General features: G+C 29.8%; 1 protein-coding gene across 1 annotated transcript in view; it reads right to left on the bottom strand.

Moving 5' to 3' along the window:
- The window catches only part of LOC142238766 (uncharacterized), a 36,014-nt gene extending 18,454 nt beyond the window's left edge, over positions 1 to 17,560 (bottom strand). The window contains exons 1-2 of the mRNA XM_075310490.1: positions 17,060 to 17,560; positions 12,199 to 12,265 (exon numbers count right to left, since the gene is read on the bottom strand). Of these exons, the coding sequence (XP_075166605.1) occupies positions 12,199 to 12,265; positions 17,060 to 17,125 (133 nt within the window). The 5' untranslated portion in view covers positions 17,126 to 17,560. The remainder of the gene's footprint in view (positions 1 to 12,198; positions 12,266 to 17,059) is intronic.
- Between the last annotated feature and the right edge of the window lie 9,791 nt (positions 17,561 to 27,351).

Here is a 27,351-nt window from a genome sequence, read left to right as displayed (position 1 = left end):
AAGGAGGTAACATTTGAAACTTCAGGTTTCAAAGTCGATGACATTTTTAAATATACGATACGAGCGATTCGTTATAGTTTTGAGTTTCGTACAACGCGTATTCAGGGCCAAGGGTAATTGGTAACTGAACAAAATAATAAAAATTTCAATTTTGGCCTTTTACCTATGGTAATTCGCTCCCTGATAGTAATTTACTCATCATTATTTTTTCCTAGATAAATGTATGTATACATGTTCAGAGCTATTACGTACCTACACTGAAAGCATTTGGTTATTTAAACCAGCAAAAACCTTACGAAAATAGAAGTTTAGTTGCAGCATTTGGCAAACAAATACTGCTGTATTAACAAACATTTTTGTTAAAAGTTTTCGATAAAGACCACTGCTGGTATAGCAAATTATATTTCACAGAACAGTACACTCTCCAATAACAAAATTTGTTAATATAACCTTCAAAATTTTGTTTATATAGAAAATTTTCCTATAGAAAATTTATTTCTATAGAAAATCTTGTTTTATATCTATAGAAAATTGTGTAAATTTTTTTCTATAGAAACTTTTCTCAAAATTTTAGTTCTATAGAAAATTTTGTCAAAAATTTATTTCTAAGGAAAATTTTGTCAACATTTTATTTCTATAGAAAATTTTGTCGAAATTTTATTTATATAGAAAATTTTGTCAAAATCTTATTTCTATAGAAAATTTTGTCAAAATTTTATTTCTATAGAAAATTTTGTCAAAATTTTATTTCAATTGAAAATTTTGTCAAAATTTTATTTCTATAGAAAATTTTTTCAAAATTTTATTTCTACAGAAAATGTTGTCAAAATTTTATTTCTATAGAAAATTTTATCAAAATTTTATTTTTATAGAAAATTTTGTCAAAATTTTATTTCTATAGAAAATTTTGTCAAAATTTAATTTCTATAGAAAATTTTGTTAAAATTTAATTTTATTGTTGTTTTTGATTTCAGCTTAAAACCATGCATTGACTAAACTACAAGTTTAACACAATAGAGGAAAATAATGTTTGTCAAATTTATTTGGGCAAAGCCCTATAGACTGCAAGATGGTTGGATGGACGCACATTTCGGAATTACCACATTCCTCATCAGCATCCACTACTTGCAGCAAAACTATCAACCAATTATGAGAATAAATTCTGATAGTTCACTAAACCCAAAGTGAACCACACTTGAACCTTTCGAAAAAAGGTTTATGATAGTCGGCTTTTGCCGAAATAAATCTTTGTACAAACATTTCTCTTTTCCTTTGCTAATTTCAAATCATCGATTTGAGTGCAGTTGGCTTGGTTTATTTTGAACATGCTTCCTCTGACTTCATTCGTTTTATTTTGTTATTGTTGGGTTATTCTTCAATCATTATTGTTGTTTTGTTTTTCCTCTGTTCTATAGAAATTTTATTTCAATAGAAAATTTTGTCAAAATTTTATTTCTATAGAAAATTTTGTCAAAATTTTATTTCTATAGAAAGTTTTATCAAAATTTAATTTCTATAGAAAATTTTGTCAACATTTTATTTCTATAGAAAATTTTGTCAACATTTTATTTCTATAGAAAATTTTGTCAAAATTTTATTTCTATAGAAAATTTTGTCAAATTTCTATATCTAAAGAAAATTTTGTCAAATTTCTATTTCTATAGAAAATATTGTCAAAATTTTATTTCTATAGAAAATTTTGTCAAAATTTTATTTCTTTAGAAAGTTTTATCAAAATTTAATTTCTATAGAAAATTTTGTCAACATTTTATTTCTATAGAAAATTTTTTGAAAAGTTTATTTCTATAGATAATTTTGTCAAATTTCTATTTCTAAAGAAAATTTTGTCAACATTTTATTCCTATAGAAAATTTTGTCAAATTTCTATTTCTATAGAAACTATTGTCAAAATTTTATTCCTATAGAAAATTTTGTCAAAATTTTATTTCTATAGAAATTTTTATCAAAATTTAATTTCTATAGAAAATTTTGTAAAACTTTAATTTCTATAGAAAATTTTTTCAAAAGTTTATTTCAATAGAATATTTTGTCAAAATTTTATTTCCATAGAAAATTTTGTCAAATTTCTATTTCTATAGAAAATTTTTTCAAAATTTTATTTCTATAGAAAATTTTGTCAAAAATTTATTTCTATAGAAAATTTTGTCAAAAAATTATTTTTATAGAAAATTTTATCAAAATTTTATTTCTATAGAAAGTTTTGTCAAAATTTTATATCTATTGAAAATTTTGTCAACATTTTCATTCTATAGAAAATTTTGTCAAAATTTGTTTTCTATAGAAATTTTTATCAAAATTGTATTTCTATAGATTTTGCCAACATTTTATTTCTATAGAATAATTTGTCAAAAATTTTATTTCTATAGAAATTTTTATCAACATTTTATTTCTATAGACAATTTTGTCAAAATGTTATTTCTATAGAAATTTTTATCATATTTTATTTCTATAGACAATTTTGTCAAAATTTTATTTTTATAGAAATTTTTATCAAAATTTTATTTCTATAGATAATTTTGCCAAAATTTTATTTCTATAGAACATTTTTGTCAAAATTGTATTTCTATAGAAAATTTTTGTTAAAATTTTATTTCTATGGAAAATTTTGTTAACATTTTATTTCTATAGAAAATTTTGTCAAAATTTTATTTCTGTAGAAAATTTTGTCAAAATTTTATTTCTATAGAAAATTTAGTCAAAATTTTATATCTGTAGAAAAATTTCCCAAAATTTTATTTCTATAGAAAATTTGTTTAAATTTCCATTTCTATAGAAATTTTATTTCTTTAACAAAATTTTCTATAGAAATAAAAAAAATGTTTGTCAATTTACTGAATATTAAAGACAAATTTCTTAAAAAAACTGAAATTTTAATTAAAATAAAGTTTATAATCTTTGCTTCAAAAAATTTTATTTCTATAGAAATTTTTATCAAAATTTTGTTTCTATAGACAATTTTGTCAAAATTTTTTTACTATAGAAATTTTTATCAACATTTTATTTCTATAGATAATTATGCCAAAAATTTAATTTCTATAGAAAATTTTTGTCAAAATTTTATTTCTATAGAAAATTTTTGTCAAAATTTTATTTCTATAGAAATTTTTATCAAAATTTTATTTCTATAGAAAATTTTGTCAAAATTTTATTTCTGTAGAAAATTTTGTCAAAGTTTTATTTCTATAAAAATTTTTATCAAAATTTTATTTCTATAGAAAATTTTATCAAAGTTTTATTTCTATAGACAATTTTGCCAAAATTTTATTTCTGTAGAAAATTTTGCCAACATTTTATTTCTACAGAAAATTTTGCCAAAATTTTATTTCTACAGAAAATTTTGTTAAATTTCCATTATTACAAGGGAGCCACCGTGGTGCAATGGTTAGCATGCCCGCCTTGCATACACAAGGTCGTGGGTTCGATTCCTGCTACGACCGAACACCAAAAACTTTTTCAGCGGTGGATTATCCCACCTCAGTAATGTTGGTGACATTTCTGAGGGTTTCAAAACTTCTCTAAGTGGTTTCACTGCAAGGTGGAATGCCGTTCGGACTCGGCTATAAAAAGGAGGTCCCTTGTCATTGAGCTTAACATGGAATCGGGCAGCACTCAGTGATAAGAGAGAAGTTCACCACTGTGGTATCACAATGGACTGAATAGTCTAAGTGAGCCTGATACATCGGGTTGCCACATATCCTAACCTAACCTCCTAACCATTATTACAAAAATTTTATTTCTTTGACAAAATTTTCCATAGAAACATTTTTTTTGTCAATTTACTAAATAGTAAAGACAAATTTCTTAAAAAAATTAAATTTTAGTTAAAATAAAGTTTATAATCTTTGCTTCAAAAAAATTTTATTAAATTTCGTCCTTCCGTTAAAGCCGTATTTCTAAGGCAAATTTTCCTTAAAGTAAAGAAACACATTTGTGATTTAAAGAAATCGTCCTTAAATTAACTGGATTATTGAATCTTTAGATGTATAATAAAAACGCTTCAAATATAGGCTAAGACTTATTTTGACGATTTAGCATATTTGAGATATTTATTATAATTTTAATTTTTTTTACCCTAGATTTTAAGCCAGATACGTCGATAAAAATGTCTTTATTTTAATGAAACCGCATCTTTGGCTCAGAATCAATATGAAAATCCTTAAGGGAAGGTCAAAATCTCTGGATCCAATAAACTTTGTTTGAGTTTGATCTACAATTACTGAAACAATTATATAGAAACCGGAGTTCCAATGGGACTCTTATCTTTGAAATTTGGAACATGAAAATCTTAAATATACAAATTGGAGTATTTTCTTGATATAAATTGTTGAGTAGATCAGTATATAAAATGGATCATTAAATCTAGAAGTCCCATTGCAGATTGTTTGCCAGTTTAGCAAAAATTTTTAAAAAATAACAGACTATGTTTGGGTTTGAATAGCAGTATATTTTCTCTGAGTGCAGTTCTAAATTATACGTATGTAAAAATATTTTTAAGACCCTAAGCCTTATGTTTTTTTTATCATATTTCGCCAATACATGGACAATGCCGGTGGTTATTTTATTCATTTAAATTTGTATCACTTTGTTTTTGTGTGAAGTACAAATGTTCTGCATTTTTTTATCATTTAATAGGTAAAACGATTTCATAAATGACTAAGATGATAAGATAATGGGTTGGTGTTTTAACTGGATACGAAAATTTATTGATTACATCAAATCTAATTCGCAACCTTTCTCTATTTTTGTTTTGTTTAAATTTAAAAGTAAATAAAAAAACAAATCAATTGAGGTAGAATCATAGATACCCTGTGCTATTTTGATTTTGTTTCTAGCATTTCATATTGGCTAAGTCCTCTATACCTATATCAATACAATATGAATAACAAATTTATTTAAAATAAAAAGAAATTTTAATTAAGTTTAGGACACCAATCTTTGAATATTTGCGTTCCTCCGAAATATCCGTGATATCACATTTAGATATAACCTTAATATAAAACGATTTCCAGATTGACCTATTTTTAGTCCGATCTGCTTGACACACGGCTTTTACCAGTTTATTATCGCTCCCATATACAGGATGGCTGATATGTAAGCAATGGCTGATATTCAATCAAAGTCGATGAATACGAGCGGGGAGCGACCATCACATAGTAGTTCCAAATCGATCTTTGGAAATAATGTTTGCAATTTTATGGGTCCAAGGGCTGGTCTATAGGCGTTGAAAGTTGGTCACCTCGGGTATATGCAATTTGATATAATTGATATTATTAAATTAAATTTTTAATTGAATTTTTTTTTTAACTCAATTAAGACTTAAATTGGAAAAATGTTCGTGAAATTTTGTCCTGTGTATAACGATTCAAATTTGGGTATAGTCCCCACATAAGCGCACATTTACAGAAATGCGCTAATTCACCAGAGTTAACAGGTTGGCTGATAAGTCCCCGGTCTGACACATAGATGGCGTCGCTAGTATTAAATGTATTTTGTTTTTATATAGTACCAACCCTCAAATGATTCGTGTCAAAATTTGACGTCTGTAAGTCAATTAGTTTGTGAGATAGAGCGTCTTTTGTGAAGCAACTATTGTTATTGTGAAAAAAATTGGAAAAAAAGTAATTTCGTGTTTTGATAAAATACTGTTTTCTGAAGGGAAAAAATACGGTGGAAGCAAAAACTTGGCTTGATAATGAGTTTCCGGACTCTGCCCCAGGAAAATCAACAATAATTGATTGGTATGCAAAATTGAAGCGTGGTGAAATGAGCACGGAGGACGGTGGACGCCCGAAAGAGGTGGTTACCGACGAAAACATCATAAAAATCCACAAAATGATTTTGAATGACCGTAAAATGAAGTTGAGCGAGATAGCAGAGGCCTTAAAGATATCAAAGGAACGTGTTGGTCATATCATTCTTCAATATTTGGATATGTGGAAGCTCTGTGCAAAATGGGTGCCGCGCGAGCTCACATTTGACCAAAAACAACAACGTGTTGATGATTCTGAGCGGTGTTTGCAGCTGTTAACTCGTAATGCACTTGAGTTTTTCCGTCGATATGTGACAATGGATGAAACTGCGTCCAATCGACAGTCGGCTGAGTGGGCAGCAACCGGTGAACCGTCTCCGAAGCGTGGAAAGACTCAAAAGTCCGCTGGCAAAGTAATGGCCTCTTTTTTTGGGATACGCATGGAATAATTTTTATCGATTATCTTGAGAAGCGAAAAACCATCAAAAAAAACCATGAAGGTCGAAATCGCGGCAAAACGGCCCCATATGAAGAAGATAAAAGTGTTGTTCCACCAAGACAACGCACCGTGCCACAAGTCATTGAGATCGAAGGCAAAAATTCATGAATTGGGCTTCGAATTGCTTCCCCACCCACCGTATTCTCCAGATCTGGCCCCAGCGACTTTTTCTTGTTCTCAGACCTCAAAGGATGCTCGCAGGGAAAAAATTTGGCTGCAATGAAGAGGTGATCGCCGAAACTGAGGCCTATTTTGAGGCAAAACTGAAGGAGTACTACCAAAATGGTATAAAAAAAATTGGAAGGTCGTTATAATCGTTGTATCGCTCTTGAAGGGAACTATGTTGAATATTAAAAACGAATTTTGACAAAAAAAATGTGTTTTTCTTTGTTGGACCGGGGACTTATCAGCCAACCTGTTAGTGAGGTTTAGTGCAAATTTATGACACATGGAAAGTTATTTGAGAGGACTTTCTTTTTATGTAATCGAAAAAAAAACAAAACTTACTACGATTGATGTCCTAAAAAATATTTACGTGATATTAAAGATTACGCAACCTAAATTTTTGGATGCGTAATTTACACACTATTAAGGACAAACTTCTTTGAAATTTTAATTAAAAGAAAGTTTTTAATCTTTGCTTCAAAGATTGTTTTCATTAAATTTAGGACACACATTTTGAAAATTTGCGTCGCTTCGTTAAAGTTGCATATCTTTAAACTAAAGAAAATTTTCCTTAAAGTAAAAAAAAACATTTTTGATTTAAGGAAATCGTCCTTAAATTAACTGAAATGTTGAATCTCTAGATTTAAGTTAAAAAAGCTTCAAATATAGGCTAAGACTTATTTTGAAATATAGGCTAAGACTTATTTTGAGCATCTTTGGTTTAGAGTTTTTTTTTTTTTTTGGAATTAAGAAAATATTTTTTACTTCGAAGTATCCGTCATATTTTAGATTTTTAAACTGGCATTTGTTTGTACGTGAATAGCTTTATTAATATACGGGAAAATAGAATGGAAATTCAATAAATTAGATCTGTATCCTAATTTTAATTTTATTGATCCTAGATTTAAAGCCACATAGGTAGCAAAAAAAATCCATATTTTAAAAGAACTCGCATCAAAATATTTGGATCGAAGTATTTTTATACCCTCCGAAGTATTTTTATACCCTTCCGATCCGGCTGAAATTTGGTACATGGTGTTAGTATATGGTCTCTAACAACCATGCAAAAATTGGTCCATATCGGTCCACATAAACCAATCACCAGATTTGACCTCCGGAGCCTCTTGGAAGACCAAAATTCATCTGATTCAGTTGAAATTTGGTACGTGATGTTAATATATGGCCTCAAACACCCATGTCAAAATTGGTCGATATCGGTCCATAACTATATATAGGCCCCATATATTCTTGGAAGAGCAACATTCTTCCCATTCGGTTGAAATTTGGTACGTGATGTTAGTATAGGGTATCCAACAACCATGCAGGAAATGGTTCCTATCAGTCCATAATAATATATAGCTCCCATATAAACCGATCCCCAGATTTGACTTCCGGTGCCTTTTGGAGAAGCAAAATTCATCCGATCTGGTTGAAATTTGGTACGTGGTGGTAGTATATGATATTTAACAACCATGTGAGTTGAAATTTGTGGATGACAGTCTTTCGTAGAAGTTTCTACTCAATCCATGGTGGAGGGTACATAAGATTCCGAACTTACGGCCGTATATACTTGTTTCTTTTTTTTTTTTGAGTTTAGAGAAGTAATATGATCACCTCAAACATGTGATCCTATTTTTGTTTTTCTCTTCAAATATGTTTGAGGTGATCATATTGGTTCTCTGTGTTTAGTGGAAAATTCTAATTTCCGAATTTCTTACTGCGTTTCTGTAATAGGCTTTATTTCTATATTTTTCATTGGCCAAGTCTGTAAATATACTTTATTTGTTTTTTTTTTTATCGGGTAATGTTCTTATATCCCCAATTTCCAAACTTGGGACAAATTTTTACAATATTTATCTAGAGCTTTTATTTCGCAGTATTGCAGGATGTATTACTCGAAATACGATGCGGGTGCTTGATAATCTTTATCAACAAATGGCCATCAAGAGACAAAGCACAAAATTATAGGTAATAACAGAATGAATGTGAAAATCTTCAAATTTTTTGTATGATTTATGATAGGCAATTGCTTTGGTAAATAAAATACATAAAAGTTGACGAAACACGATATACAATCTGACAGATATTTAATTTGATTTTGAATTTCATTGTGATACCTTAAAAAGGTGAGTTTATATGGTATAAAAGTTAATTTCTTATCTCAAGTTAATGAACTTTGGCTGATCCATGTATTTGAAGTTGTTAACCTTTCTGCATCTGCATCAGCTAAATGTTTCCTCAAATTTGGTGAAATTGTCCTCAATAAATGATGCAGCTTTAGTAGGAAGAGTCGGACGAATATACACTCATTCCAAAGAATGCTTAGAGGAAGAAATTGCACTGAAAAAAGCTTATCTAATTCGAAAAAAATTTAAATAAATAATTTGGGTATTGTTTTCGAGCTAGACAGAAGCGAGGAATTACATTAAGCATACATTTGAGACACACTTTAAAATTTAAGTCTTACGCATTTGATACTTGGACTATTTATTGTTTATTCTGCCCGCTTTCGTCGGCTTCGGGAAACAAGCCCCCAAGAAATAAGAACCCAAAACCCAAATGAAATAAAGCCCTGTATACGTCCTGGTTTTCAAATTCGTAAAACGCTAAATTTGGAATCATAAATAACTTTTTATCCATGTTTTGCCATTAAATTTGTTCTAATTAAATTTCTTATCTATAAGAATTATGTATAAAAATTTCGAATTATATATCACTATGGTTCAGAAATAAATCTTGCGTTTTGCGAATTCAGAACATGAGGGAGGGGGTATGTGGCTTCAGCAGTCAGGGAAATTTCACATCCTCAAAAATTCTCTAGGTTAAACCCATCTCCTTAGGTGGTATTGAAAATCCCTTTGGTGAGTGCGCAAAATACCTTGGGGTTATATTAGACAGGTTTGTACTTTAAGCTGCACTTTGTAAAAGTGCGAGAACAGCCACTATACCCTTGTACTCGTGCAAAAATGAAATAGGGAGAAAGTGGGGGCTAAGACCGAAAATCGACCACTTGCAGGACACGGCAGTGGTTAGACAGGAACAGATTTCGTTAAAAAAAAGTTATATACAAAATTTTCTATTGGAATAAACTTTTGACAAATTTTCCTATAGAAATAAGGGTTTGACAAAATTTTTTATAGAAAAAAAATGTTGACAAAATTTTCTACAGAAATACAATTTTGACAAAATTTTCTATTGGAATAAACTTTTGACAAAATTTTCTATAGAAATAAAATTTTGACAAAATTTTCTATAGAAATAAGATTTTGACAAAATTTTTTATAAAAATAAAATTTTGTCAAAATTTTATATAGAAAAACGGGTTTGACAAAATTTTTTATAGAAAAAAAATGTTGACAAAATTTTCTACAGAAATACAATTTTGACAAAATTTTCTATAGATATAAAATTTTTATAGAAATAAAATTTTTACAAAATTTTCTATAGAAATAACATTTTGACAAAATTTTCTATAGAAATAGATTTTTGACAAAATTTTCTATAGAAATAAAATTTTGACAAAATTTTCTATTGGAATAAACTTTTGACAAAATTTTCTATAGAAATAAGGTTTCGACAAAGTTATTTATAGAATGTGGTAATTCCGAAACGTGCGTCCATCCAACCATCTTGCAGTCTATAGGGCTTTGCCCAAATAAATTTGACAAACATTCTTTTCCTCTGTTGGTTAAGCTACACTTGTAGTTTAGTCAATGTATGGTTGAAATGAAAAAACAACAACAATGCTTAAAGAACAAATCCAACAATAACAAAACAAAACAAATGGAAAAAAATGTTGACAAAATTTTCTGCAGAAATAAAATTTTGACAAAATTTTTTATAGAAAAAAATGTTGACAAAATTTTCTACAGAAATACAATTTTGACAAAACTCTCTATAGATATACAATTTTGATAAAATTTTGACAAAATTTTCTATAGAAATAAAATTTTGACAACATTTTCTGTAGAAATAAAATTTTGACAAAATTTTCTATAGAAATAAATTTTGACAAAATTTTCTATAGAAATAAGGTTTTGACAAAATTTTTTATAGAAAAAAAATGTTGACAAAATTTTCTACAGAAATACAATTTTGACAAAATTTTCTATAGATATACAATTTTGACAAAATTTTCTATAGAAATAAAAAAAAATAAAATTTTGTCAAAATTTTCTATAGAAATAAGGTTTTGACAAAATTTTTTATAGAAAAAAAAGGTTGACAAAATTTTCTACAGAAATACAATTTTGACAAAATTTTCTACAGAAATACAATTTTGACAAAATTTTCTATACATATACAATTTTGACAAAATTTTCTATAGAAATAAAATTTTGACAAAATTTTCTATAGAAATAAAATTTTGACAAAATTTTCTATAGAAATAAAATTTTGACAAAATTTTCTATAGAAATAAAATTTGGACAAAATTTTCTATAGAAATAAAATTTTGACAAAATTTTCTATAGAAATAAGGTTTCGACAAAATTTTTTATAGAAAAAAAACGTTGACAAAATTTTCTACAGAAATACAATTTTGACAAAATTTCCTATAGATATAAAATTTTGACAAAATTTTCTATAGAAATGAAATTTTGACAAAATTTTCTATAGAAATAAAATTTTGACAAAATTTTCCATAGAAATAAAATTTTGACAAAATTTTCTATAGAAATAAAATTTTGACAAAATTTTCTATAGAAATAAGGTTTCGACAAAATTTTTTATAGAAAAAAAAACGTTGACAAAATTTTCTACAGAAATACAATTTTGACAAAATTTTCTATAGATATAAAATTTTGACAAAATTTTCTATAAAAATAAAATTTTGTCAAATTTTTTTATAGAAAAACGGTTTTGACAAAATTTTTTATAGAAATAAATTTTTGATAAAATTTTGACAAAATTTTCTATTGGAATAAACTTTTGACAAAATTTTCTATAGAAATAAAATTTTGACAAAATTTTCTATAGATATAAAATTTTGACAAAATTTTCTATAGAAATAAAATTTTGATAAAAATTTCTATGGAAATAAAATTTTGTCAAAATTTTCTATAGAAATAAAATTTTGACAAAATTTCTATTGGAAAAAACTTTTGACAAAATTTCCTATAGAAATAAGGTTTTGACAAAATTTTTTATAGAACAAAAATGTTGACAACATTTTCTACAGAAATAAAATTTGGACGAAATTTTCTATAGATATAAAATTTTGACTAAATTTTCTATAGAAATATCGCCCGATACGATTTTAATAAAAAAATAAATGAGCGAATCTCAAACTATTCATACCAACTAACATATTTATAAAATTTTGTTAATTATAAAATAAAATTTTTATAAAATTTTCTATAGAAATAAAATTTAGACAAAATTTTCTATAGAAAAAAAATTTGGGAAAATTATCTATAGAAATAGAATTTTGACAAAATGTTCTACAGAAATAAAATTTTGCCAAAATTTTCTATTGAAATAAAGTTTTGTCAAAATTTTCCATTGAAATAAAATTTTCACAAAATTTTCTATAGGAATAAACCTTTGACAATAAAATGTGACACAATTTTCTATAAAAATAAAAAAATATAAAAATGGCATTCGTATTTTAAGGACATGAAATATTTGTTCTTACCACAATATCTGTTCATTTTTTGAATGATACATATATTGAAAGAGTTAGTATTTAAATCGGTTATTTAACCGGAATAAATTGATTTTGTATCAATAAAACTCAATAAATGCCTACTAATAAAATACTTACAAGACATTTGTTCCATGGCCTTTAATTGACGCATTTGCAAAAAGTATTTCCATGATAAAATTATAATCTGAAATGAGTAATATATATGATTAAATTAAAAATAAAATCAGATTTTAAAACAAGTATATAGGGCCGTAAGTTCGGCCAGGCCGAAGCTTATGTACCCCTCAGCATGGATTGCGTAGAAACTTCTACTAAAGACTGTCATCCACAATCGAATTACTTGGGTTGCGGTAACACTTGCCGATGGCAAGGTATCTTAAAACTTCCTAACACCGTAATATATACCACATGGTCCATACGTGGTATATATTAAACTAAAAAAGGCCGATTAAATACGTATATAATTAAGTTTAAAGTTTCTATAGAAATAAAATTTTTACAACATTTTCTATAGAAGTAAAATTTGAAAAAAATTCTATAGAAATAAAATTTGAAAAAAAATTTCTATAGAAATAAAATTTTGGCAACATTTTCTATAGAAATACAATTTTGGCAAAATTTTCTATAGAAATAAAATTTTGACAAAATTTTCTATAGAAATAAAATTTTGACAAAAGTTTCTATAGAAAAAAAATTTTGACATAATTTTCTATAGAAATAACATTTTGAAAATGTTTTCTATAAAAATAAAATTTTGGTAGATTATTTTTGGCTCGAGTGGCAACTAGGCTTGCCAGATGGCCTGGATTCGCCTGGATTGTCCCGGAATTTCGTCTCTAGGAAGTGTCCCGGATCTTTCACAAAATTTACCAAATATCCCGGAATTTCAATTACTCAAGGCATATGTTTTATTTTTTTACATTTCTTAAAAATGAAAACGATTTAAAATTAAATCGCTTTCAAAAATATTTTTGGTTTTGGATTTTCATACATTTTAAATGTACATTTGTTTGTCCGATTTTGTACCATTTCATTTAATCTCACCACTTTGAGAAAAAAATCAAATCACTGTCTTGCGAATCATCAGCTGTCACTTGAGTAGTAAATGTAAAAAAAAATATACGCAAATATCCAATTCACGTTTTTCTGCAAAATGCATTTTAACAAATTATAAATCAAGTTTGTGCTTCCTGCCATCATTTCAAAGTTCGATTTTATCCTATGATTACCATAGACCCTTTAGTGACACTATAACAATCCCCAATTCGGATACGAAATATACCTAAAACCATGTCCATGCCGATATCCAAATTCCCAGTCCAGTCGAAAGCCACTACAAAAGAAGCAGCGATTGTCACCTCAGAGCTTAAGTTTGTTTGTCAAACCCGAAAGTAATATGCCAGTAAATATGAGTTTAGGTTTCCGTTTAAAAAAATATTCCCAAAATTATTTACGTTTTATATAAAATCGTCGCAGCCATCTTGGGAGAAAGTTTCAGAGGCTCCAATATATTTAGGAATTTCAAAGCTTGCTGATAATTACGACTACGCCATGGCGTTTATGCAAATTTACCAAGTTATAAAATATGGGGAACTAATATCGAAAAATATGACTGTTTTTGCTTGTCCCGACAAATCCCGGAATGTACGGCGCAATGTCCCGGATTTCGGCAACCATCATCTGGCAACCCTAGTGGCAACCATGATTATGAACCGATATCATATGCTGACACCACGTACCAAATTTCAACCGGACCGGATGAAATTTGCTTCTCTTAGAGGCTCCGCATGCCAAATCTGGGGATCGATTTATATGGGGCCTATATATAATTATGGACCGATATGGACCAATTCCTGCATGGTTGTTGGATACCATATATTAACACCACGTACCAAATTTCAACCGGATCGGATGAATTTTGCTTCTCTAAGAGGCTCCGGAGTTCAAATCTGGGGATCGGATTATATGGGGGCTATATACAATTATGGACCGATATGGACCAATTTTGGCATGGTTGTTAGAGACAATATACTAACAACACGTACCAAATTTCAATCGGATCGGATGACTTTTGCTCCTCTAAGAGGCTCCGGAGTTCAAATCTGGGGATCGGTTTATATGGGGGCTATATATAATTATGGGCCGATATGGACCAATTTTTGCATGGATGTTAGAGACCATATACTAAAACCATGTACCAAATTTCAGCCGGATCGGATGAAATTTGGTTTTCTTAGAGGCTCCGCAAGCCAAATCGGGGGATCGGTTTATATGGGGGCTATATGTAATTATGCACCGATATGGACCAATTTCTGCATGGTTGTTAGAGACCATATACTAACACCATGTACCAAATTTCAGCCGGATCGGATGAAATTTGCTTCTCTTAGAGAAATCGAAAGCAAAATTTGGGGGTTTGTTTATATGGGGGCTATACGTAAAAGTAGACCGATATGGACCGATATGGACCATGGTTGCATGGTTGTTAGAGACCATATACTAACATCATGTACCAAATTTCAGCCAGATCGGATGAAATTTGCTTCTCTAAGAGCAATCGCAAGCCAAATTTGCGGGTCCGTTTATATGGGGGCTATACGTAAAAGTGGGCCGATATGGCCCATTTGCAATACCATCCGAGCTACATCAATAACAACTACTTGTGCCAAGTTTCAAGTCGATAGCTTGTTTCGTTCGGAAGTTAGCGTGATTTCAACAGACGGACGGACGGACATGCTCAGATCGACTCAGAATTTCACCACGACCCAGAATATATATACTTTATGGGGTCTTAGAGCAATATTTCGATGTGTTACAAACGGAATGACAAAGTTAATATACCTATGGTGGAGGGTATAATATACAATTAAAAATTAACTTAGTTTCTAACAAAGTCAGATATAAAAAGTAGAATAAATTTCGGAAACTTTGCGTGTACCACCCTAATATATGGGTGGCCTAAGGCTATGGTCACACTAGGCCAGAACCAGACCATTTTCATATATCTGGAAACAGTTTTTGGAAAATAGGCCTACCATGATGTTATATATCTAATATGAGCTCAAAATGTTTGCTGGTTTGGCTCTGGCGACGGATTCTTTTTCGAGTCTGTCAAATATTTGCTCAGTGTGACCATAGCATAAGAACATAAATGAAATCTTTGATATTTCCAAAACTACATCATATATTTTTTGTTAAAATATCAATTTCTTTATTTTCTACAAATTCAAATCAAGGTCAAATAGTGCCAAAAAATATATGAAGACACACACTTAAAGAAATTAGCTTTTTTTGTTGTTTTTAAATCGGTATTTTTTACCTCCATCAATTCGAAAAGTATCTAAACTGATTCTAAAGTAACTGTGTCATTCCGTTTTTACCACGTTTTTACCACACCGAAATATTAGACTCAGACTCCATGATGTGTATATATTCTGGGTCTTTTGAAATCACGCTAACTTCCGAACGAAACAAGATGTCCACTTGAATAACCATGCAAAAATTGGTCCACATCGGCCCATAATTATATAGACCCCCATGTAAACCGATCCCCAGATTTAGATTGCGGAACCTCTGGGAGGATAAATTTCATCCGATCCGGTTGAAATTTAGTATATGCCTTCTAATAATCATTCCAAAAATACAATAGCCCATATAGGGCTTGCGGAGCTTTTTGGAGGAGCAAATTTCATTCTATCAGGTACGCGGTGTTAGTTCATAATTATATAGTCCGCATATAAATCAATCCCCAGATTTGATTTCCGGAGCTTCGTGGAGGTCAAATTTCATCCGTTCCACCATGCAAAAATGGGTTCTTATTGATCCATAATTATATAGCCCTCATATAAACTGATACATAAATTTTACTTATTGAGCCTCTTGAAAAAGCAAATTTTATCCGATCCAATTGAAATTAGGTTCGTGATGACAGTATATGAATTATACTAATCAATCAAATTGATTGGACCAATTAATATTTTAATTGACTTTGGTGATTGATACTATCAATTCAGTGATTGAAGATATATCAATTAAAAATTAATTGGATCAATTACTTTCATGGCATCGACAAGGGTTACCACAACTCAAGTAATTCGAGATACTCAATCCATGCACAGAAAAAAATATCACAACAATTTTTCCAATTTTTCCAATTATGAATTATTAAAAATATTAAAGTTTTTAATTGAAACAAACCGCAATCAAATTGATTGGATCATATTGGGGTGTGTGTTAAAAAGTTGTAAAACTGATAGTAAAATTAACTTATATTTGTTGCAAAAAAATTATTTTGTTTTTCAAATATTGTAAGAAATTTTCCCCAGCCCAGGGTTCCCCAGTGTTCAATCTTTCTTGAATTTATTGTTATTACGGACTTTTTCTTTTGGATGAACTTCTAAAATTCCTCAATATTCTTATTTTAATAAATAATAAAAATTAAAGTTAATACATGTATTTGTTAATGTACAACAAAAATACCGCCCTGATTTTTCTGAATGTGTAGTAAATTTATTTTTTTTTTGTTTTGTAAATTAAGGTGACTCAATTTAATACAAAAAAAAAAAAATAAAAATAAAAAAACAAAAAACAGATTCATAATAATTTTTTGCACTAGAAAGAGCATAGGAGATATGTGACGAAATTTTCCAGAGCAAATACTTTTCATGGCGAATGCAAAAAAAAAAGTTTATATGTGGGTGAAGGCATATTTGTCAATTCAATTTATTTTTAGCTTCAAAATTTTCTTTTGATTTTCTGACGCTGTTCTATGCCTTGCCGGCATGGTAAAATTTGAAGCATTTTAAGATTTTGACTTTTCGTCAAGCTTTGGATAATTATTTCCATAATATTAACCTAAACATATGTATATGTTTTAAAGAATATAAAAAAGTGTATATATTTTGAATACTAAGTATAACCAAGCACCAACATCTGGATTTTGTTTTTGTTGATGGCATTGGTCGGTGGACAAACTTACCCTCAAAATGAAAAGTATAAAGGGAAATGTTATCAAACATATCAATATAATGCTGATGTCGTTCATTTTGAATCTCTTGGCGCGTTTTTAATCCGTTTCACGTTAAATAAAAATGCAAAAATTTGATTCGTTCTTTTTTTTGCGCGTTTTAGATTTTATATTTTAATTGAACAATAATTGTATTGATTACGGCGATGGTTGGTTCATTACAATAAAAAAATTTGACGCATTTATTTTTAATTTATTTTCTTATTTAAGAAATTTTAAATTAACTTCAACTACTTGAGTGGATTATTGACAAATATCATTTGTTTCACTACTGTTGTTGTCGTTATTTTAGATGTGTTATATTTTGGGAAAATTCATTTAAAAAATAACATACACACATTCTATATGTACCAAAATATTTGCTTATTTTTTCCACTTTTTTTGAAACACAAAAAATTGTTATCACTTTTCAGCGTTCCGCGATGTTTTGTGCGTCGTGATGTCTTTCTGGTTGAATACTGTAAAGTTTAATATAAAAGTCAACTGTATGTGCCTACATATCCATCTATCCATCCATCCATTCATCCATGTATATATCTACATCTCTATATTAACAATCTATATAATCATTTTAAGTACACTTAGAAAAAGGTGACAAATATTAAAGAAATTGAATCTGTCCCATTAAAAGGTCAGTGATGTATAGACACAACATTTCTCAGCAATTATGGAAAGGAAGGATCCTGCATTTCGGGGAACATTCCAGGTTGGCCGGCCCAGTTCGTATTCATCGACCTTGGCGTCAAAATAAATGCCGAATATTATTGGGGAAAATGTCTTAAAGCAATATTGAAGCCCTGGACAGACAAACATTTCGGCCACAGACCATATACATTCCAACAGGACTTCGCACTATCGCACACATCACGTGTCAACCAAGAATGGCTTAAAAAGGAGGTTCCACACATCATTTCTATCGGACAGCGACCAACAAAATCTACGGATTTGAAGCCCTGGACAGGCAAACATTTCGGCCACAGACAATATACATTCCAACAGGACTCAGCACTATCGCACACATCACGTGTCAACCAAGAATGGCTCATTTCTATCGGACAGCGACCAACAAAATCTACGGATTTCAATCCGTTGGATTTTTGTGACTCGGGCATTTTGAAGGGCAAGGATTGCTCTAAAAAATACCAAAGTGTCGAATATCTCAAGATGACGCATAGCCGGGAATGGGCGGACCCACTGAGTGTAATGGTTTTGTTGTCCGTGTGAAGGCCAAAAGTAGTCAATTCGAATAAATCTGATTTTGAAATTTGGTATTTTGGTATTTCCGACTTTTGAACATTTTAAAATAAATTATGTGGTCTATACGTAACAGGTTGGCTGATAAGTCCCCGGTCTAACAAGGAAAAACACATTTTTTTGTCAAAATTAGTTTTTATTATACAACATAGTTCCCTTCAAGAGCGATACAACGATTATAACGACCTTCCAATTTTTTGATACCATTTTGGTAGTACTCCTCAAAATAGGCCTCAGTATCGGCGATCACCTCACATTGCAGCCAAATTTTTTCCCTGCGAGCATTCTTTTGAGGTCTGAGCAGGGATCCGGAGCGGAGCAAGCCCTTTTTTTGCCGGAGCGGGAGCGGAGCGGGAGCGGCATTTCTAAAATCCGGAGCGGAGCGGGAGCGGAGCGGTTTCCAAATTAAAAACCGCTCCGCTCCGAATAAAATATTACTTGAATGAAATGTGTAACTTTGAAATTACACTGTGTAGGTAATTTCAAATTTAGCTAGTACTTAGCGTAGTGTGAGTAAACGTTTAAAATGTACGATAGGTATTTTTGTACGTACGTACATTGGGGAAAACACAACGTGTTTTTTAGTAATTGTTTTCAAAAACGGCAAATGTCAAAATATATATATAGTATGTGTTGTAAAAGTAACAACAGTACATTCGATCAATTTCATCCCGTATTACTACAAAGATGTTTGTAATGAACGTCAAATAAATGCAATTAAACGATCTTATTTATATTTAATTTTTTAGTTTTCTACACTGAAAAAAATATTGTCATGAAGTCAAAGATTCCATGTCCTTAGAATAAGAATGCAAATTTTGCTTAACATGGAAGACGCATTTCTCTAAAATAAAGTTTTTTTTCTTGTCCAAAAGGCAATAAACTTTTGAATGAAGTTGTAATGTCCTTATAATTAAGTGATTTTACTTAAAAATGTGTATCATAACATGAAAGATACAATTTTTGAGGTAAGGTCAACGTGCCTTTAATAATTAAGAAAAATTCTTTAAAATTAATAAAATTGTCTTTAAATTTGTTTCCTTTTTGCATCTTGCCTACAAAGCAAAAAATCGTTAAAAAATAAGACATGTTTTTCAACACTTTATTTTAAAGACGCTTTTTACTTGAAACATAGCATAATTTCTACTGGAAGTCGAGTCTTAATATGGAAAAAAAAAAATAACTCGTTAACTCGTTTTTAAAGGATTTTGATAACAACTGACGAAAAAATCTAAAAAAATGAAAAATTAACATTTGCTTCCTAGAAGCAATTACATAACCCCCAAATTTAAAAGAGAATTACGTCTTTAAAGTATCCTTAATTGTATTCTCCGCTTCTTTGGCTCGGAATTAATACCCAAACGGTTAAAGTAAAGACAAAAACTTTGGAACCGGGCATGCTTTTTTCATTCACATTTGCTTTACTATTGTACTATATCCTAGCATTCTCTTATTTCTGATATTAGTTCTCGAAAATTTAATTAAAATTATGGATAGTTTCAATTTTGGTTGAGAAATGTGCGCACATACATTTATTATGCAATAAAGGGGAAAAAAATTAGGTAACACTAGATCTGAGTAAGAATATTCGTAGGTATACCACGGACTGATGTCGATGGAGGTTGTTGCAAACATAAACATACACACACATTACAAATATAACAAAACCTCTTCTCTACGTCTGTTGCAAAACAAAAAAAAAAAACTTTCGGAGAGTAGTTACTTATACTCTGTGTATAGACTTTCAATTCCAATCAGCGTTGCCGTTTTGGTCCGATCGGACCAAAATTGGTCCAAAAGATTTCTAATTTTTAAATTTAGTCCGATGGTCAGACCAAACAGAATTTGGTCCATTTTGGTCCATTTTCATAAATTTGGTTTCTATCACATATTAAATAGTAGACGGTGCACCGCAAAGAATATTGTCGGGAGGCCAAATATTTCACATGCTTAAAATACGAATACGAATTTTGCTTAGAATAGAAGACGTATTTCTCTGAAAAAAAGTTTTTCCTTGTCTAAAAGTCTCTAAACTTTTCAATGAAGTCTGTTTGTCCTTATAGCTAAGTGATTCTCTATTTCACTAAAGCCAATTTAACTTTATTTTAGTTCATGGAATTATTACGTTTGGAGAAAGTTTCCTTTACTCTAATAATTTTTTGTTTAAGTTAGTTAAATTAACTAAAACCGAGGAAAAAACTAAACTCAAATGAAGCATAATGATTAACTAAATTCGTACCTTCCACAAAATAGTTCAGAATTTCTTTAAATTTGTAAATTTTACCAAAAATGTGTCCATCATGAACTTCGTATATCACTAAAGACATTCTTGCAATTTTGAACTCCAAGTTTTTCCTTCAAACTACAAAATTTTCTTTAACAAGTGAAAAAACTTAGTTATGTCTAATAAATTTTCTTGAATTTGTCGAGAAATATTTACTTATTTTGATGACATCGGCGTGATGCCAACGTTTGTAATACTGTTTAGTTAAAATTTTCTACAAATATTCAAAATTTTCTAAAATTAACCGAAACATTTCTTCCTGGTGGGTTCACTGTTTTTTCAGTGCATATATATGTATCGCCCGATTTTGTCAAATTAGGTCATAAAACCCTTATTTATCAACCGATCTTACTCAAAGTTGGCGAAATGTAATCTTCTATAGCACTAACTATATGTGCAAAAAATCATCGAAATCGGTTCAGATTTAGCTATAGCTCCCATATATGTACCGCCCGATTTTTCTAAATAAAATAAAACTCAATTGAACAAATAATACATTGTTTGTACTATAATTTTCTCGAAGAGGAGCGGAGCGGAGCGTGGAGCGGAGCGGAGCGATTTTTTTTTTCTCGGAGCGGAGCGAGGAGCGGAGCGGTTTTTTTTTTCTCCGGAGCGGGAGCGGAGCGGAGCGAAAAAAATGGACCGCTCCGGATCCCTGGGTCTGAGAACATGAAAAAGTCGTTGGGTGCCAGATCTGGAGAATACGGTGGGTGGGGAAGCAATTCGAAGCCCAATTCATGAATTTTTGCCATCGTTCCCAATGACTTGTGGCACGGTGCATTGTCTTGGTGGAATAACACTTTTTTCTTCTTCATATGGGGCCGTTTTGCCGCGATTTCGACCTTCCAACGCTCCAATAACGCCATATAATAGTCATTGTTGATGGTTTTTCCCTTCTCAAGATAATCGATAAAAATTATTCCGTGCGCATCCCAAAAAACAGAGGCCATTACTTTGCCAGCGGACTTTTGAGTCTTTCCACGCTTCGGAGACGGTTCACCGGTCGCTGTCCACTCAGCCGACTGTCGATTCGACTCACGAGTGTAGTGATGGAGCCGTGTTTCATCCATTGTCACATATCGACGGAAAAACTCGGTTGTATTACGAGTTAACAGCTGCAAACACCGCTCAGAATCATCAACACGTTGTTGTTTTTGGTCAAATGTGAGCTCGCACAGGTCGGCACCCATTTTGCACAGAGCTTCCGCATATCCACATATTGATGAATGATATGACCAACACTTTCCTTTGATATCTTTAACACCAACACTTTCCTTTGATATCTTTAAGGCATCTGCTGTCTCGATCAACTTCATTTTACGGTCATTCAAAATCATTTTGTGGATTTTTTTGATGTTTTTGTCGGTAAACACCTCTTTCGGGCGTCCACTGCGTTCACCGTCCTCCGTGCTCATTTCACCACGCTTGAATTTTGCATACCAATCAATTATTGTTGATTTTCCTGGGGCAGAGTCCGGAAACTCATTATCAAGCCAAGTTTTTGCTTCCACCGTATTTTTTCCCTTCAGAAAACAGTATTTTATCAAAACACGAAATTCCTTTTTTCAATTTTTTTCACAACAACAAAAGTTGCTACACAAATGACGCTCTATCCCACAAACTAATTGATTTACAGACGTCAAATTTTGACACGAATCATTTGAAGGTTGGTACTATATAAAAATAATATGCATTTAATACTAGCGACGCCATCTATGTGTCAGACCGGGGACTTATCAGGCAACCTGTTACTTCATCACCCAGCAAAAAAGAGCTTCAAAAAAAGTAATTTGGATCCCCAATCTGTGATCCGGAAGTAGTGCAAACTTGGATCATCTCCAATGAATTTTACATGGGCTTGTCATAGGACGGAAGTACTCCCTTTTTGGATCCTTTGCATTACTTTAGAAGTTGTGCCCTGGAAGTTAATTTGAATGAAGAATTTTTTTCAACCAATTTCACTTTTTTTCATCCATATGTTTTTATTAACACTAATATTTTCCTATTATCTAATTTTTACAAATTGGAAAACTTTTTCGCTCCGAGCAGGGGTTGAACCTGTGTATGCAGGCACCATAACAGAACGCCTTAGCACACTCAGCCACAAACGCCATTGAACATAAAGCGTCGAAAGGTCAATTCAAATGTTTGTGACACCAAGGAATAACATTCTAATTGCTTCTCGAGATGTTCTTTATTAGTGTGAACGAAAAAATAAGAAACGCAGGTTCAAATCTCACCAGCGGCAAATTTTTTATCAAATATTTTTCTAAAAAATTATTTTTCTATGTTATGCATCGTTTTTATTTTTTATTTTCGTATAAATATATTTCTTCCATTAAAAATCAACAAAAAAATTAAAAATTCTCGTAATTTGCAAAACCTTCTCAAAAGAACTTCCAAATCCCAGCGGGGATGAAATTTATTGTTTTATTATTATTTTTTTTTAATTTTTTATTAATTTATTGTTTTTTATTTTTATTTTTTTTTTACTTTTTTATGGACTTTAAAAGAAATGTTTGTGGAGCAACTTCCAATTTTTTTTGCTGGGCACTTAAAAACTAAATGATACATTTAAAGTTGTAATCAAATTATAAAATAATTATACTTATTGAACATTTTATTTCATTAAAATTTGAAATATCCCTATTAACATATTAATTAATTCCAAATTTTAAAATATTTTCGGTTAAAAATATAATTAAAAAAAAATTGACTAAAATCAAAAAAAAAAAAAAAAATCATAGGAAAGTGGTACATATTATGAACTATTATAAAATTACAAAAAAATTATTTCATCTAAACGAAAAATAATTATAAAACTTACCCCCATTTTCAGGAAGCTCCGTTAGTGCAACGTTAGCTAACGAACTTTTAAACCGTACTATGGACATGTCTGTCATCTTGTCTATATATTCCATATGCCAGTTAGGAACTTAAATGCTAAACATTTTTCAATTAAAGCTAACCGGAGAGAAGATATTTCGATTTTACTTTCTGTTAACTGAGAATTAAAGTCTAACGGAGATGCATGAAAATGGCCGTTAATGCAATAAAGAATTAATTGTTTCAATTCAAATATTATTAAAATTTTGCGACCAAAATAATTAAAGTTTTAATTAAACTTGTTAAAACATTAATTGAAAGTGCAAATTAATTTTTTTGTTTTCAAGTATTTTTTTATTTTCTGTGATTGATACTAATATTTAATTTAAATTAAAAAAATGTAACTACTTATACCACCACTATTTTGAAGTCCTTGAGGAAAACTTTTTTAATCAAGGGATAGAATTGTTAGAAAAGCGTTGGACTAAGTGTATTGAAGTTTCAGGAGATTATATTGTAAAATAAAAATATTTTTGAAAAACTAACTATTCTCTTTCATTGATAGGCTAAGAAGTTTCCGAATTGCCCTCGTAATTTCATGATTGAACAAAAAAAAATTTTTTTCTCTGTACCATAGAAATATGTTATTTGCATCATAATGAACTTTAATTCGAATGTCGATATTTTTATTAAAAATTTTGGTTGATTAATCGACTTAAGTTTTTTTTTTCTCAAAAATATCAAAAGTTCGACCTAACAACTTTTCAAATAGACACCGACTGCTGTTCTCTGCAGTCTTTTTTGTTTTTAAACTTCGAACTCAATAATTGAAAAATGGACACATTACAGTCGAATTTGAAGATTACAAAAATAATCTACCAAAATTTGGAGAAAATTTTACCAAAAAACTACCAAGCAAACATTTCTATTTTGCAAAATTTTATTTCTATAGAAAATTTTGTCAAAATTTTATTTATTATCTATAGAAAATTTTGTCAAAATTTTATTTCTATAGAAAATTTGCTCAGCATTTTATTTATTATCTATTGAAAATTTTGTCAAATATTTACTTCTATAGAAAATTTTGTCAACATTTTATTTCAACTGCGACAACCGTGATCCATATATCTAACCGCCAGAGAATAGTGATCCATATTGGATCACGGAGTCTCCTGGAAGAGCAAAACTCATCCGATACAGTTGAAATTTGGAACGTGATGTTAGTATATGCCCTCTGACAACCATACAAAAATTTGTCCATGTAGGTCCATAGTTATTATAGTCCCCATATAAACCGATCCCCAGATTTGGCATCCACAACCCCTTGGAAAAGTAAATTTCATCCGATACCGTTGAAATTTAGTACGTGAGGTATGTACACAGTCTTACACAAGTTTACATACGATTTAAGAATTTGTATTTTCTTTGAATAACAAAATATAATAAATACGCATATATATGCTTTAGTTTTAGTAAATTAATTTTAAAAACAAAGTATTTGTTATTTTCAAGAAGATTTTTTAGTCTGGTTTATAAACAACAACAAGAAACATGTTTAGTTAGAAAGTAAAAAAAACTCAAGGGTACACTCAAAAAAAAGTTTACTTGGATCCAAAGATGTTGACCTTCCTTTAAGGATTTTGGTATTGACTCCGAGCCAAAGATGCGGATTCTTTAAAAGACATTTTTAGGGACCTCCCTGGCTTTAAATCTAGGATCGATAAATTAAAAATTGGATACAGATGTCATTCATCGAATTTTTATTCCCTGTTTGCGATATATTAATAAAGGTATTCATGTACAAAGAACTTCCAGTTTCAAAATCCAAATTATGCCAAGTACTTCAAAGTAAAAACTGTTTTCTTAATGCTAAAAAAAACTTTAAACCAAATATGCAAATCCTTAAAATAAGTCTTAGTCTATATTTGAAGCATTTTTATCTTAAAATTAAAAATTCAATATGTCAGTTGAGTTAAAGACGATTTCTTTAAATTAAAAATGTTTTTCTTTAGTTTAAGGAACATTTGCCTTACTTCAAAGATCTACAACTTCAACAGAGGAACGCAAAATTTCAAGATTTGTGTCCTAAATTTAATGAAAAAAATTTTTGAAGCAAGGATTATAAACTTTCTTTTAATTAAAATGTCATTATTTTAAAGAATTTTGTCCTTAGCATTGCGTAAATTTCGAGTCCTAAAATTTAAGTTGCATAATCTTCCATATCATGTTAATATTTTTTTTCAGTGTATGTAAACTTGTGTAAGACTAACATCAGGTACTAAATATCAACCGGATCGCATGAACAACGCTTACCAAATTTCAACCGGATCGGATGAAATTGTGTTCCCGAACAACCATTTAAAAATTGGTCAATATCGGTTCTTAATCATATGTAGCCCCCATATAAACCGACCCCAAGATTTCACTTCTGTACACGGTAGCCACTCGAGCCAAAAATTATCTACCAACATTTGGAGAACATTTCTTAGACTGCAAAATATTATTTCTATAGATACTTATATATATATATATATATATATATATATATATATATATATATATATATATATATATATATATATATATATATATATATATATATATATATATATATATATATATATATATATATATATATATATATATATATATATATATATATATATATATATATATATATATATATATATATATATATATATATATTTTGTCAAAAAATTTTATTTTATAGAAAATTTTGTCAAAATTTTATTTCTATAGAAAATTTTGTCAAAATTTTATTTCTATAGAAACTTTTGTCAAAAATTTATTTTTATAGAAAATTTTGTCAAAATGTTATTTCAATAGAAAGTTTTGCCAAAAATTTATTTTTATAGAAAATTTTGTCAAAAATTTATTTTTATAGAAAATTTTGTCAAAATAAAAGAAATTATCAAGTACTTCTTAGTTGGAGAAGAATATATTGCAAAATCTACCAAAACACCATGAATTCTACCAATGTACCAAACAGTACAAAATCGACCCATTTTTGTAGAATTCTACCAACTGTGGCAACCGTGCTTCTGACGCCTCAGAAGGAAGTTTCATTCGATCCGTTTGAAATGTAAATATACACCTAGACCTCGCTTTGCGTCACAGATACGTTCCAAAAAACAGGACGCAAACTGAAACGACGCAAAGTGAATTATGAGTTTCTATGGCAAACTATGCAAAAATTGGAGATAGATAATAACGGAAATTTGAAAATCTAACGACATAAAGTGAAGACTAGTACTAATTCAACAGCGATGCAACTGCGAAAAAACGCAAAACGAAACGACGCAAACCGAGGTCTAGTGTATATTTAAATTCTACTTAAAAATTAGAAGACAATGTTGAGAAATAATACCCTACCTTGCCATTAACAATTGTCACCAGAACCATAGTCTTAGTATAATTTTTAACGCTTTCCATATTGGAGGGAGATAAGAGTCGACCAGGCCGAACTTACGACCATATACTTGTTTCTGTTTTGATTGTCCTTGGTCTATCGAGGAAAATATTCACGTTATCTGGCTTCGTTTTATTTCGGAGCATTTCCGTCATAGTCCGCTCTTCTGCATGCAAGACTTTGCTGTGCTATAGCAATCCGAATAGGGTTTTGTGAGAGTTCAAATAAGGTTTAGGTTGACTTTGATTTTCAATATTAAATAAGACAATATTGTTTCCAAGTCCAAGTACCTTAGAAATACTTTTGTATTTGAAAGAAAGAAGAAAACATAATACAATACAATTAAAACAAAAAATTAAATTTTGGGGAAAAATATATAAATCACTTTGGATGAATGAAGATTTCTATACTTAAAGATCGATCATGATATTTTGTGAAACGCTTAGTGTA

The sequence above is a fragment of the Haematobia irritans genome, chromosome 5 (assembly GCF_050003625.1).
Source record: "Haematobia irritans isolate KBUSLIRL chromosome 5, ASM5000362v1, whole genome shotgun sequence".
Lineage (NCBI taxonomy): Eukaryota > Metazoa > Arthropoda > Insecta > Diptera > Muscidae > Haematobia > Haematobia irritans.
This window is presented reverse-complemented; position numbering and strand designations above follow the sequence as displayed.